At 40.4% G+C, this 15,683-nt stretch overlaps 1 protein-coding gene across 4 annotated transcripts in view; it reads right to left on the bottom strand.

The window, feature by feature from the left end:
• lnx1 (ligand of numb-protein X 1) overlaps nucleotides 1-15,403 on the bottom strand; it is a 37,209-nt gene extending 21,806 nt beyond the window's left edge. For 2 of the 4 annotated variants that reach the window (XM_053489426.1, XM_053489427.1), the window contains exons 1-2: nucleotides 15,090-15,403; nucleotides 8,848-10,405 (exon numbers count right to left, since the gene is read on the bottom strand). In XM_053489426.1, the coding sequence (XP_053345401.1) occupies nucleotides 8,848-10,304 (1,457 nt within the window). In that variant the 5' untranslated portion in view covers nucleotides 10,305-10,405; nucleotides 15,090-15,403. Of the gene's footprint in view, nucleotides 1-4,513; nucleotides 4,655-8,847; nucleotides 10,406-15,089 lie in introns of those variants that run through there. The other 2 variants (XM_053489428.1, XM_053489429.1) reach the window with 2 other exon arrangements.
• Between the last annotated feature and the right edge of the window lie 280 nt (nucleotides 15,404-15,683).

The following is a 15,683-nucleotide window of genomic DNA, read 5'->3' as shown; positions in this document are numbered from 1 at the left end:
TAAATGTGGAAGGTTAAAAGCAGACTGCAGCATTATTTTGATTGTCCATCACTCAGCCTCTCTCTCTCTCACACACACACACACACCAGTAAGTGAACACATGCACAAAAATACCAGGAATGGCTTTTTGCAACCCTGAAGGTTCCTCCTGGTCCTCAATAGCTGATCCTTCTACTCTACGTCATCATACATATAGAGCCTGTTTCTGAGTGAGTGTGTACTGTATTCTCATCCTTTATGTAATCTTTACACACATGCTGATATTATGTTCATATGTATAGTGCATGCAGAAAGTATTGATTATTGAGTTTTTGAGTTACTCTGCTGCAGTTTGTTCTCATGTTTAGATATAAAATGTATGCATGTTCTACAAAATAAAATAACAAAATAAAATGAAATAAAGTAAAATAAAGTTAAATGAAAAATGTACTCACGCACTCACTCATCATCTATACCGCTTTATCCTGTATTCAGGATCACGGGGGGTCTGGAGCCTATCCCAGGAGACTTAGGGCAGGAGGCGGGGTACACTCTGGACTGGGTGCCAATCCATCACTCACACACTCATTCACACACTATGGGGAATTTGGGAAGGCCAATTAGTCTAATCTGCATGTCTTTGGACTGTGGGAGGAAACCCAGCAAGCACGAGAGAACATGCAAACTCCATGACCACAGAGACGGGAATCGAACCTGGCTGGGAATCGACCCTGGACCCTGCAGGTGCAAGGCGACAGTGCTAACCACTAGAAATTTAAATAAATATTTTTTTAATTAAGCTAAATGATGTTTAGACAGATTTTAAATGATTTGTAAAAACAAACTAACAAAAAAATCAATGATTTAAAAAAAAAACGATTTGATTGCTAAATATACAGTATGATATGTGTTCACTGGGATATGTTGTGACATGAGCTCTTACAAATAAATATCTTTACTAACTTAAGGTGGTGGATACTTATTTTAAATAATTAATGGTAGTGAATAATTATCTTTACCGCAATCATGCAGTTTAAGACTTTTTAATAATAATAATAATAATAATAATAATAATAATAATAATAATTTCAAGGATATATGAATACATTATTTCATTGTACTTCTGCCGAGAGTCACTTTAAAATGAAGGGAACAATCTCATTCTAACATTTTCGCAGTAAAAACAAACAAGGCAAAAAACAAACAAACAAACAAACAAACAAACAAACAAGAGAATCACTGTAGAGTACATATACTGTGTAATGCAACAAGAGAAAATCGCATCACCCTCCTGTAGCAGGCTGCACCAAAAGGAAAACAAAATCAGCACTTTGCAATTCATTTGTAATCCAGGGTGTCTGGGACTCTTGCACAGTCAGAGTGTGAAGTTGCTGCGCTTTGCCCAGTCGTGAGAGAGAGAGAGAGAGAGAGAGGGAGAGAGAGAGGGAGAGAGTACGGTAAAAAGATGCCAGGTTAGTGCTAATCCTATCTGCTGAATCATTAACAGAAGAAGAGACTAGAGCATGCTCTGTTACAGACAGCTGTAAAGTGTTGATTAAGCAACGTCTCTGCCTGCCTTCAGTCGTCTCCGTCATCATCACTAACCTGATAAACATCTCAGAAACGTGAGCAGCGCAAATGGAATGCAAAATCGATACGGTGTGATGAGAGGGGCGGTGTGTAAGCCAACATGTCTGTGATGTCAACACACAAGCTCTGGGTTTGAGATTGGGGAGGAATACGGCTTTTTGGTTTGATCAAACCGGAAACCATCATGAGAGCTTTTGGACATGCTGTACGATCTGTTGGGACGTCTGTGTCCTTTGGTGTTTTAAATCCTGCTTTCATGTAAATGAGCTGAGTGTAAACCAGTGGGACACTGGTTAATGGTTCACAATCTTTAATCGGCTCCTTGAATGACGCGAATTGTCCCACAGGACAAATTCACACACACACACACACGCGCGTACTATACGCATCACCAACACACTCATTCATCAGGCCGTCTCTGAAAATAAGGTCACCACGGCAACACACAGGCCTCTGGCTATAGCCCTGATTTCCTGCGTCACCCCTGACGACGACGTGGCGCTCGCTGCCCGAACGGAGGACCATCACACACAAGCGCACACTCACAAACCTAAATGCACACAGCTTGTCCCCTGTGCGCCTGCTGACCTGCCATGTCTTGCTGGTAATGTCGACCCATCAGGAGCCGCTCAGAGTCTCCGATTTCGCATACATGACGTGGACATGACGTGGACATGACATGTCCAGCTGGACACTTCCCTGGTGTGTGTTTTGGATTCGATTTGATTAGGATTTTTCAAACCCTCTGTACCTTTACTAAATAAGCTTAGTATTATATATTTACAATCATTATTTAATTTGTAAATAGTATTGTAAGTGTATTTAGGCGATGGCACTGTGGCTTACTGGGCAGCACTGTCACCTCACACTTCCAGGCTTGCTCTCTGTGTGTGTGTGTGTGTGTGTGTGTGTGTGTGTGTGTGTGTGTGTGTGTGTGTGTGTTAAGGAGTTTGCATGTTCTCCGTACTGTATGTTTAGTGAGTTTCCTCAAGGTTCCTTACACGTATACAGTACACTACAGGCTATTTCGGAACGCTGATTAGTTTAATGTGCATGTCTTTGGATTCTGGGAGGAAACCCACAGCAGAGGAAGAACATGCGAACTCCACACACACTGAGCCGAAGCTACTCAACCAGTAGGTGTAGGCTGACAGCACTTACCAGTTCGCCTCCGTGCTACTAAATTTTATTAATATACGATAATATTTTGGCTATTTTTGAAGCTATAGAGTGTGTTATTTTTAACACGTATTAAAATTCATCACGATACTTAATCTGATTTTACTTATTGATATTAAGACTTTGTTTAACTTACTAAAATACTACTACCACTTTTAATAATAATAATAATAATAATAATAATAATAATAATAACTCCTGGCTATGTTTCACAAACCCTGTTTTGTTGTCCATAACGCTGATCTCTGCTGTCTGAGTGCTAAAAGACCTGCTTTGATATGATTTATTGAAAGTTTCTGATGACATCATCGTTTATTCAACAACAACAACATCAACACCATCTAATCACATGATGAGGGTCATGAGGGTCGGATCAGGTTCATGCCAAAGCAGCACTGACAGGCACAGTGTATCCACTATCTATGGTGTGTTTAGAGAGGAACTCAGAAATGTGTGACTTGAATATGGGCGCTACGGAAAAAACGAAAGGTGTGACTAGAAATCTCCCTTTGAGAGCCAGAGTGAGAGAGAGAGAGAGAGAGAGAGAGAGAGAGGGAGGGAGGGAGGGAGGGAGGGAGGCTCGGTCAGTCTGCAGGACGTAGATGAATGACTGCCACAGTTCTCCATTCAACCAAGAAAGCACCGACTGAACACTCCTCTATCCCATCTCTCCTTCTTTTTTCCCACCTTCTCTTTCTGTCTCTTCCGTCACTCTCTCTGTCTCTGTCTCTCTCCGTAATGTCTTAATCAGCAAATGCCAGATGTCGACCACAACAGACTTTAGCCGCTGACACAGAGGAAAAGAGAGTGGGAAAAAAAATCCTCTTCAAACCACACACACACACACACACAAAGAGAGAAAAAGAGAAAGAGAGAGAGAGAAAGAGACAAAGGTTAACAACATTAACTGTTAAAGGCAATGCCCTTATTCCTGTCTCTTCTCTCTCTCTCCATCTCTAATCTCACCTCTTCTTTTCTCCTCTTCTCTCATTACCTTTCTGCTTATCTTCACCGTGCCTGTCTATATCTCCACTAAAGCAAAAGACACAACTTAAGTGTGTGTGTGTGTGTGTGTGTCTTATTACATATTATGTTTTTATAACACTTTTATAATGTTCATCCTCAATCTGAATAGTAGCCCTTGGTGACGTGTGCACCACTGTGTGTGTCTGTGTGTGTGTCTGTGTGTGTGTGTGTGTGTGTGTGTGTGTGTGTAAAACAATGTAATGTATATATATATAAATTAAGGTAAAAAAGACAGCATTTTAGCTATGTACTAATGTACTATCCACATCATTCAAAGAACGGCCAGACACAAACCCAAACACACACAGAGAGAGAGGGAGAGAGAGAGAGAGAGAGAGAGAGCATCCACGCTGCAGTGTTTCAGCCTGCTTACTGAAGCAAACAAACAAACGAATGAACCAAAACAAATCTGATGAAACTTCACACCGTAACCGAGATCCACAGCTACAGCAGCATCACCTTCACTGTAATTACATATGATTATATGTTTTATATTACAAGTAGTGATATAACACACACACACACACACACACACAGCATTACCAAGACAGGATGGGGTAGACTACACCTTATGCCGAAAACATCTGGGATGTGTTGGATGCTGTTGTCATGGCTTTAGGCTTAAGGTGGAGATGGTTTGCAAACACACACACACACACACACACACACACACACACACACACACACACTGCAGTGGGATGGGATGGGACGGGATGTTCGGCATGTGTTTGATACTCACAGCTCCGAGTAGAGGATATGCAGGTTGCCCACATTGTCAGTGTAGTTGGCGGGACTGAGCCAAGGCAGCACCAGCAGCAGCAGTGCCTTCATCATGGACCCTGCCTCCCTCTATCACCTCCTCCTTTCTGGGTCTCTTTGGGACAAGTACCGTTTTCCGCCTCTCTGTATCCCTCCTCAGCTCCCAGCCTGCTCGGACCGACAAACCCCCCCACCCCCTCCCCCACCCTCTCTCCTTCCTTCCTTCCTTCCCTCGTTCCTTAACTCTGAACAGGTGCACAGATGTACCTTTTTCCTCCTCCAGTCCTTTTTCGTTCCCCCCTTTTTTTCCCTTAAGAAAGTGTCTGCCTTTCTTCTTCCGCTCTTTTGTCTCTATATCTCAGACATCACCGCAGCAGCCATCGTAGGGTGAACGGGATGGTGGAGGAAAGGAGGAGGAAGAAGCGAGAAGTAGGTGCAGGAGCGGTGATGGAGGAGAAGAAAAAGAGGTAAAATCAAGAGAGCAGACAGATGGTTAGTTGACAGACGGCACGCTTCTTGGATGCGATGGCTGTCTGAGCTGGTCTGGCATCTTCACCCAGGAGTAAGAGGATTTGTACTTGTGCTCGCGATGTTGTGTCTGGCTGTATATATATGTGTGTGTGTGTGTGTGATGGAGAGAGAGAGAGAATGTATTGTGTGTGCCTGTGCCAGCACAGCCTCCGACTTATACTGCAGCATGGTCCACAGAGAGAGAGCTGGAGCGAACCATCTCAGGCTCTTAGAAGGGGTGGCTCCATGCATGGGATGGTCCCATCGGTCACTCCACTCAGCTTGTAGACAGGAACGCATGTTTCACCCCCCATACCCCCCCCCCCTTTTCATACATATCCCCCCCTCCCCCGCCTTTAAACGAACACGTCAGCCAGGACTGTTTGTGCATGTGACGATGTGATTGGGTGTGTAAACAGGATACACAGGAACAGGTTAGAGGGTCAGACCATTTAGACTTCCATTCATTAACCTCAACACACACACATGCACACATACACACCAATGCTGTGAGTTGGGAGATAATTTTTTTACTTTTAAATTCATGCCTTCAAGATTTTATGAATGGACAATAGGGGGGCGCGATGTTCTCCTTATATGAATCATTCTCTCAGGACGGAGTGTATCTATACCACCGCAGATATATTTAACTATAATAAAGACGAATTTGTCAAGTTCTACGTACATTTTTATTCATTTTTTTTGCCTGCACTTTCATTATAACTACCTACGTTTACCTGAAGGATATTTCTTGTTAAAAAAACATATTGCAATCAATGATTCCTCCATACAGTGCTGTGAAAAAGTATTTGCCCCCTGCCTGATTTTTGTTTTGTTTATTTTTTTGCATATTTTAACACTTAAGTAGTTCAGATCATCAAACTAATTTTAATATTACAAATAATAACACAAAGGTAAACACAAAATGCAGTTTTGGCAATATGTGAAAAGGTAATTGCCCCCTTATACTAAAAAGAGAAATGGCTCGGTAACCCTTTCCAGACTGATACATACCATTTACTTTGTTTTTTTTTTTTATCTGTCCTTGAATTTCTTTAGATGGTGTAGCTTTTTTTTTTTTTTTAGATGTGCTTCACTTTGTCAGACTGGTTCTATTCAAGTGATTTCTTGATTCAACAGGTCTGGAAGTAATCAGGCCTGGGTTTGCACACAGCATTATTTACAAACAGCATTTTGTATTTGCTTAGTTTATCTTTTAGTAATAATAAAAAAATTGTTTGATAATCTCAATCATGGGAAAAGATAGCACAGACACTGATTTAATAAGACGCGTGTTTGCATGCTCAAAGAATTTAATCAAAAAATAACCATAAAACATTAAATCTGCTAGAAATATATCAAAAGAGAAACATTTTTCTCTATCTTTAAGGTTAGGTTTTGCTTGTGATCTTATCTAAAATATTCGGTCTCCTGCGGTATGATTGATTATAAGAATCCAGTCTTGTCTGTTATTGGTTAGATGCATTTTAAGTATGAAATGGTGAGCCAATTACTGCTCCTTCTTCAGCTAGAGGGCTAGTGGATGAAAGTAAAGACAGACAGGAGAGAGATGTTTGTTCTCATGGAGTTTACTGGTTGGGAACGGAAGCTAAATTTCTCTTCAGGAAACTCATCCCGTGACCCAATGTACCCTCACTGGGGGCAAACATAACACCCCCCGCCCCCCCCCCAATCGATATATGGATGTTAGGATCGATATCATTTCACTGTCTAAGATCTAAAAAAATCATTACCTGAGTAGTTCTGTTGTATTAATTATGAACTACTTATAGGAAAAATGCTTTGTTCTTTTTAGTTGTTTTTAATATTGAGGATTAAGTGTAAAATGTAAGAAATAGCTCTGGTAACATGGATTTATACAGCGAGCTTTCTAAAAAATACAAGTGGCATTCAAGTCAGTTACAAGACAGTTCTCATACAGTTATGAGAGTAAAAATGACTTTTATTACTTTACTTAATATAGTATGTGGCAAAATATACAGTAATGAAATGAAAAGACTAATCTGTGAGTTTTTTTCTACTGAACATACACACTATTAGCATGTTAATTTACCATGGTATGTATAATGGAAGTATTCAGGGTGTGTGTGAACAGTTGAACACACTCTCCTTTAACATTCCCAACAAGTAAGCATCAGGTGGTGTAAGATCGGGGGAATAAGACGGGTATGGGAAGGAATTCTTCTGACACCTTTTTTAAACTAGGTCCGGCATTCACGAGATGAGCCGAAACATTACTTAACTATGAAGACTTATTCCTCTGTCGAGAGACCCATTTCCAACAACACTCGGTAAATGTTCACGGGAACGACTTCAGCACGTTTCGAGCCACCTTGCCCAGGATCATCATTCACAGACATATAGCATTAAATGTTTTTCTGTGGCTAAGAGTCTCATCACCATGCTTTGCTTGAAGTCTTCCTTAAATGTCAATCACTTTTTTGTTTTCAGTGACCAGAAATTTTATTACAACATCTCTCATATATCTAATATGCATCACTTTCTGTCTTTTCTCTCAATGAAGAAAGATTTCTATGAATGAGAATCTGCTGTTGCATGAATTACAAACCACACACATACAATCCACCTGATCGGATAATTGCTGTGGTTTATAATTTCATCAAAGTTGGTAGTCCTTAAAAAGAAGTCCATCCCTAAAGCTCAGGGCAGAAAAAGCCCCATGTAGGAGCTTAATCACATTAATTGCTATCATATTTCTGTGTTTGGATTCTCTTTCCTTTTCCCCTGTATCGGTTACAAAAGTCTTCATGTCTAAAGCATTCAGAGATAAGTAGGAAATCAGGTAGCCATAAAAGCATGTAAAGAACTGTTCTCGTACTGAAATATACAGTACACATGCAAAATATATTGCAATTCACCTTTTAATTAAATGGGCTCTTTTTTTGGGGGGATTGTGTGCGGCGTTACCCGGGACGGGATTCAAGTTCAGGTTCGACAATGTGTATCTGTATGTCATCTGATACATGCCGAAAATAACCCAGATACTTTTAGCCCAGTGTTTAAGTGTGGTCTGATCTTTCAGAATGAAACACGCCTACTTGTAAACATGATAAAACACAAAACTCTAAACCGCCAACAAAAAGCAGGTACAGTGAAAGTGGTGCTCTAGTTCTACCAAGCATAGTGATCATCACATGACTATAGCACACCTAGGTCTAATACTACACTGTAGATGAATGCTTCCAAAAGGTTTCATAGTTACAACATTGAATGGCAAAAACAAAACCAAAAAAAAAAAAAAAGCACAGGGAAATTTATGAGAAAGCATTCTTACATAGACAGATTTTTTTTTCTCTAGCTTGCATCTTCAGAGCAGGGTGCCACAGCCTTGCCATCCATGTGCACCACTGAAAGATGTCCTGATGCACAACTTTGGATGTCAGTGGACGATCGAGAGGTACCCCACCACCACAGAGAAGAAGAAGAAGAGAGAAACAGAATCAAGGTGACGACATTGCATAATTACAGAACCCAGTGTGAGGATCAGGGGGAAGACAGGAAGAATAGAAAGAGCATAAAGCATAAAGTTGGATCGGATTGTATAAGGCACAAGTCAATTATGTTTTCTTAAGTGGAATTTAAAACCAGAGTAAAGTTTCCATTAGTGCATGAAACAAAAGAAAAAAGCAATTAATTTTATCCGAAGCCCTGGGGCAAGGCGCAAGCTAGCGCAAACACAACCAAGACCAGAAACAGTCCATTAACTTTTAAACATGGTAATAAACTGGTGACATTTTTTTTTTTCTCATTTTCACCACTCACCTACTCATGAGATGCCCCTGCAGCTCTCCCCTTGGCATGGTCTCAGAACAGTGCTCCTGAAATGGGCAAATGACAATAAGCTTGTCCAGCAGCTTGTGCACCAGCACGTTGGATTTGCGGCAGTTCTGCAGCAGGACGGGCACACGGTCCACTGGGCAAAAATCACTCTCCACTAGGAAGTTGGTCAGGCATTCTTGGCAGTAGGTGTGTCCGCATGGCGTATCCAGTGGACAGATTAGAGGCTGTAGGCAAATATGGCATGTAAGCTCATCATCCACCTCGTCGCTGTAGTTGTACTCATGGTTCTCGTCTAGCAAGTGACGCTGCCCGCAGATCTTGCACAGATCCACATTGGGGGCAGAGGGTTCAATGTCAATTCCAATACTGAACATAATTCCTGTGGCGCCTTCAGATGGCATGGCCGTAGCACCGGTGGTTGGTGTTGCTGTAGCAATATTGCTTGCCAATTCCATGTCACCATCAACAGGCATTGCTGTTGCGCCTTCTGCTGGTATGGCAGTAGCACCGGTGGTTGGTGTTGCTGTTGCACTATTGTTTGGCAATTCCATGTCACAATCAACAGGCATTGCTGTCCCACCTTCTGCAGCCGTAGCACCGGTGGTTGGTGTTGCTGTTACACTATTGTTTGGCAATTCCATGTTACAATCAACAGGCATTGCTGTTGCACCTTCTGCTGGTATGGCAGTAGCACCGGTGGTTGGTGTTGCTGTTGCGCTATTGTTTGGCAATTCCATGTTACAATCAACAGGCATCGCTGTCGCACCTTCTGCTGGTATGGCTGTAGCACCGGTGGTTGGTGTTGCACTATTGTTTGGCAATTCCATGTTACAATCAACAGGCATTGCTGTCGCACCTTCTGCTGGTATGGCCATAGCACCAGTGGTTGGTGTTGATGTTTCACTATTGCTTGGCAATTCCATGTCACAATCAACTGGCATTGCTGTTGCACCTTCTGCTGCCATGGTTGAGGTGCTTGTGGTTGGTGTTGCTGTGGTACTATTACTTGGCAATTTCATGCCCCCTTCAACTGGCATTGGTATGGCACCATCAACTGGCATGGTCAAGGCAGTGGTGGATTGTGTTGCTGTGGCAATATTGCTTAGCAATTCCATGTCACCATCAACTGGCATTGCTGTCACACAATCAATTAGTACTGGCATCATTGTTGCGCCATCAAACGGCATTTCCGAGGGACCATTCATTTGTGTTACTATTGCGCCACTAATAGACATCTCTGCAGAATCACCAGTTGGCATGGCCGCGGTACCCATTTCTTCTGGCTGCTCAAAAAGATCATCACCAATTGCCATGGCGCCTGCTTCATCTTGCCCTGCTTGTGTTGCACTACTCATAGGCATTGCGTCTGGCGCTTCCTCCTCGTCCACTACAGCATCATCAACTGCTGTTTGCATACAATCCGCCTTCACTGTTTCCATCACAGGTTAAATATGGCAGCGATGGTGGTAAGTGGAGCTTTCAAGCTGTGAGCAGGTGAATGGTGTAGGGGGGCTTTTGCTTAGTCAGCGGTAACTGGGACCTTCAGAAGAGAAGAAAAAAGCAGAGAATATCATTTATAAAGTTGGCACCAATAGGGATTAGGAAAAAAAAATTAGCTGCACCAAGTCAGATGCAATTTTGGCAAGACCAATTACTTTTTTATCTCTTGTACTTGGCAGAATAAGTAGTATTGAACTGCACCTAAAGTCATTTTTCTACTAGCAACAGAAATATCAATACTGCACCCGGGTTATCTAATGATCTTGGGCTAAATGAGACGCAGGGAGGAATTGGAGTGAAAGAGGCAAAGATACTGTAGAACCAAAGATTTGACAAAGATTTGCTGAGATATTGGTGAAAAGTGTGATATATGCATATGGAGGATTGGAAATCAAACATGCTCTGCACTACAGTTGCCTCATCATTTTTACTGTATTTGATTATTAATGTGTTCAATCAATCTATCACTATGCACCATGACTAATTTAGATAAACTACATTAGTGTGTGGTGAGTTAGATACAAATTTATTTAGTATAACATTACATTTTACTTTCTCAAACATTCATTCTTTACAATGCTTATCCCGTACAGAATCGGGCGAGAAATCCTCCTATCTGGGCTATCTGGCTTGTCCAGAGCAGGGTCACACACTATTGTGACATTTGGAAATGCCAGATATATGCCGTAATAGTAGCCAATTCTTAAGCCCTTATGGAAGGGTGAATGCATTTTTTTTTTAATCAATCCTAGAGAGAGAACTAACAAGCAAGATATCAACCATACAAACATTCTATTGGCAAAAGTATGTGAAACTGACCTTCACACACAATATTTTTGTATGCTGAGGGATAGTGATCCAGATTTCCTGAATAACTTTTTGGTTCTCAGTTTCAGTCCAGTTCCTGTACCTGAGCAGTTTCAGGGGAATGTTTTTGGTTTGTTAAGCCACACAATAATCTACTGTATGAATCATTTCAGCATAAAAAACATCCGAGTCAAGGCATAAAGAAATAGTTAAAGATGAGGGTAAAACAGGTGGCGATAATGACAGATCATCAGGCCGGTGTTTAATACACTGGTGAGAGTGGTTGGAATAGGCATGAGGGGAAATGAGGTTACTGCTAAGGTTATTATATAAACAACCAGTTTTTTAAGTGATAAATCTTTAGGTACTTTGCAGTTTTCAATTATATTGAATCTTCATCACTTAATATAATAAGAAGAAATAAGATGGAGCTCATAATGGAACTACAGTACTGTCATGGATTCACACGAGGATGTACTGCTGTAATTTTTATTTTAAAAGCTCACAATGTTTTTTTTTTTTTTTTTACCCTCATCTACTGTATGAAATCCATCTTCCACATTCTCTTATTATTTAATCATATAATCTCCTATACAGAGTTTCTGTTATTTTTGGATCTGTCCTCTGAGTCACTGCATGATTACTTAAAAAGCTTATCATAATGCCCACTATCTAACGCAGGGTTGGGTTTGTTAATATGTTCCCTAAACAGCCAAAGTGCTTCCTGAAGGCAGGCAATTACCAGAAGATTAGCTAAACAGTATTATTTATGTGTTAACATTTAAATCAATTAATTAAAATAGCTAATTACACCATAAAAAGATTGTAATTTATAAAATGTATATTTAAATATATTATCTGATCCCATATTACTTCTTGATGTTGTTGGTTTAAATGTAACACAAGCTTTCAATAGCTTTGATTTCACCAAGCATGGGAATAGAAACAAGCCAAGAAACAACAAGGCATTTTGGGTACTGATAAGGAGACCTGCTGCGCCCTGATTGATCATGAGACCATAAACGGGAGATCAATAATTACTGTACAGTACTGTGCTGTTAGTACCTTAATGCCTTAAGCATGGAAACTGCGGGTCATGTACAGTACATTAGGCTAAAATAATATACAGTAAAGAATACACAATAAAAATAGAGAGAGAGAATGCGAGAGAATAATAATGAGAAAGGGAGATAAAGAGAGAGATAAAGAGCCAGTCCTGACACACACTCAAGCACACGCCCTGAACCATTGTTTAATTTATGCTTGAGAAAGTTCGAGAAGGATAAGGCACACACACACACACACACACACACACACACACACACACACACGCACACACACAGTAAGGTCAGTGAGGTATGTGACTTTCCAAAGTATTCTTTAAAGCATTACAGATCAAAGACAAGCAATATACAGTAATCCCAGGAATTACACAATGGCCATTATTCCCTTCATTACAGTGAATATTTTCCGTCACCTTTCCATTGTTCCATCGTTAAAACATTAACTATTTTCCATTCTAATAAACACCCCCCCTCTTTTTTTTAAAGCGAAGGTTGTTGCCATTATTCATTATTGTAATAGTAGAAATCAAGAAGGACGACATCTGCCCTGTTTTGCATTTTGTGTGCATGTTGTTTGCATAAGGTTCAATGGAATATTACCACGCTCTGGGAAACACACTGACTCCAGGCATCACCAGTCAACCAGCGTTCAATTACTTTAAACATACTATGAAAATCAATTCTGATTGTGTGTTGAATTTGTTTGTTTGGGAAAGCAGTGTGATGGTTATGCACTTTTTAAAATGTACACTGCATTTGTAAAATATTGCATGTTAAAATACGAAAAAGTGAAACTGGCAGTAATTAATCATTCAAACCAAAAACAAACCCATACTGTATGTCATCAATGAATCTGAATAATTAGGGTAGATTTCAGTGTCAGAACCATGAGTATTTGTAAAAGGTTTGGTTCTAAAAAGGTTGTTAGAAGAACTGGTCTTATGGCTTCTCCTGCCGAATCATAGAAAGAAAATGCGTCTGTAATCGTTTATTTTTAATTTTTTTTTACTTTCAATGCCTAATTCAATACAAAAAAGTATCTCTCTTTGGTAGAACCAGTGTGTGTAACTTAGGTTTCACCGAAAGGAGGATTAAATATTTACTTTCCCACAAGAAAATGCATTGAAAAGTCATCACTCATCACTCACAATGTTGTGAATGCTCACTCAATCACTTTCAGTTTATCCTGGAAAAACCTGGTGTGAGCTGGGAATACACTCTGCGTGGGATGCTGGTCCATCTCAGGACACACACATAATCATTTATAACTTACTTTAGGTGCAATATATCATAACCAATCCATGGCATAATATTTTTGCGTGTTTTGCATATTTGGAGTATTGCGTGAGATTGAAGACCAAATAAAAAGTAAGTGAATGTACAACAAAGCTTATGGGTGATGTCGTAGACATCATCAAAAAGAGGACATCCCACCAAAATGTACAAAATGACAGGGGAAATATTTACAAGAGACTTTTGGCAATGTTAAAGAAGATCTTGGAAGTTCTGCTCTCTGCATGTCCCTGCATGAAACTCATATTCTACACAGGCTGTGGGGTAGGATGTCTAAACCAAAGCCTAAATCAACCCAAACCATCTGATAAATCTTCCACAGTATGGTATTAAGACCATGGTCTAAATTTCTGGTGAAATTTGCAGCTTTTTTGATCACCTAAAGATCACCTGACTCATGGTGAAGCATGATGGTGGTAGCATCATAATAGAAAACCTTGGATTTAGGTTCTATGCAAGATTGATTGGAATGTAGAGTTACCCCTGATCCTCTCTGTTTTGGCACAAAACCTGCAGGGCTGTGTTAGAGAGCTGAAGATTCACCTTTCATGCCCAATAACAACCCAAACAACAAAGTCATGTCAACAAAGAAAGAACCTTAGAAGAAGAAGATTAACATTTAAAAACAGTCCAGACCTGAAGATCTGGAGACCTGAAGAACAGTTTAGATCTGGAGTTTTTTTTTTTTTGCAAGGAAGGTGTAGTCTTAAAACCTGGCTTGTAGACTCCGAACCAACAAGAATGTCGTATTACAAGCAAAGGTGCTTCAACTTTATTAGTTGACGGGTGCAAACACGTATACAACCAGGTTATTCCAGATTTTTTTTTTCATTTGAATTTTGTTGGTTGCTACATCACATTAAAATTCAATTATTTGTCACATGTACTTCACTTCACATATCCCAGTTAGGAAGCTGGGGTCAGAGCAAAGGGTCAGCCAGCATACAGTGCCTCTGTTAAGGAACTCAACAGTGGCAAGTTGGCCTTGCTGGGGCTTGAACACCCGACCTTCAGATCACTAACCCAGATCCTTAACCTTTTGAGCTACCGCTGTCCACAAAGAGTGACTAAAGCTCTTTTTTTTCCATTACAAAAAACCTGGGACTTTAACAAGGGTGTGTATATCCACCGTACATACAGCATGTAGAGTTACATAACTGCCCTGATGTAGACAACACACTCTTTATTCTTCCTGTGTCTCTTCAAAGCCCTTCAATTCTTCCCCTGTCTCCCTACACTCTTTGTTTCTTTTTCTTAGGATCTCTGTCATAATATTAGATTAAATTAGTTGTGAAGGATTTGTTTATTTTTATTAATGATCGTTCTGATGTCTTACATATGAAACTCAGTTAAAGATATAAGCAAAATAAATTATTACAAAAAAAAACCATTAAACTTTAAAAGGAAGAAGTGCAGTACATGACAAGTGTTGTTGGTGTAGCTTGACGGTTTTAGTTTTCACTTTCAGGTTGTAGGTGCAGAAAAAAAAGCCACCTTTACCCATCCAAGTTAAAGAGTTATAGATTAGCGGTCAAAGTGCAGCCAATTCGGTGAACTTACTCGGATTCAAGTCTCCTTTTCCATCTGCGGTGTCCTCAATATTTTCCTTCCACAAGTAATCCAAGTATCCAGCCCTCTCTTCCAGAGAAACCCGTCAAATCTGAGAACAGAGAGACGGAATGGGACTTGCATCAGATCTCACATGCTCTTCTCAAGTCTTCTCAGTGATCAGGAATGTCTAGAATTCCGATTTGGAGATTTTTTTAGAATCTGTAGCATCAATCAAGTGTGTGCATGTGTATATTGGACCATCAGGAGTAATGTGTTCTACGAGAGCCTGGAGCAGCTTAGGCTCTCATTCTGCCTGTGCTGCCTCTCAGTTTACACACACACACACACACACACACCTGACACAGGAAGTCTGATCTTAAGGGGGGTGGAGCTTTTCAGGAAGACAGGTAAACATGAGAACTGCTCAAACCTGCTCTAAGGTTACCAAGCACCGGTAAAACAGACCCGCACACACAGAGACATACACACATACACACATACACAATTTTATTAAACAAACTGTGAGAATAAGTGAAAGCGGGCATTAAACTGGGTAGTAGACTTAACAAGCCTTAACAAGCTAGTTCAGCACATTCACTCTTT

This window comes from Clarias gariepinus, chromosome 27 (assembly GCF_024256425.1).
Source record: "Clarias gariepinus isolate MV-2021 ecotype Netherlands chromosome 27, CGAR_prim_01v2, whole genome shotgun sequence".
NCBI lineage: Eukaryota > Metazoa > Chordata > Actinopteri > Siluriformes > Clariidae > Clarias > Clarias gariepinus.
Note: the sequence above shows the minus strand (reverse complement) of the source record. Positions and strands in the feature narration are given on the sequence as shown.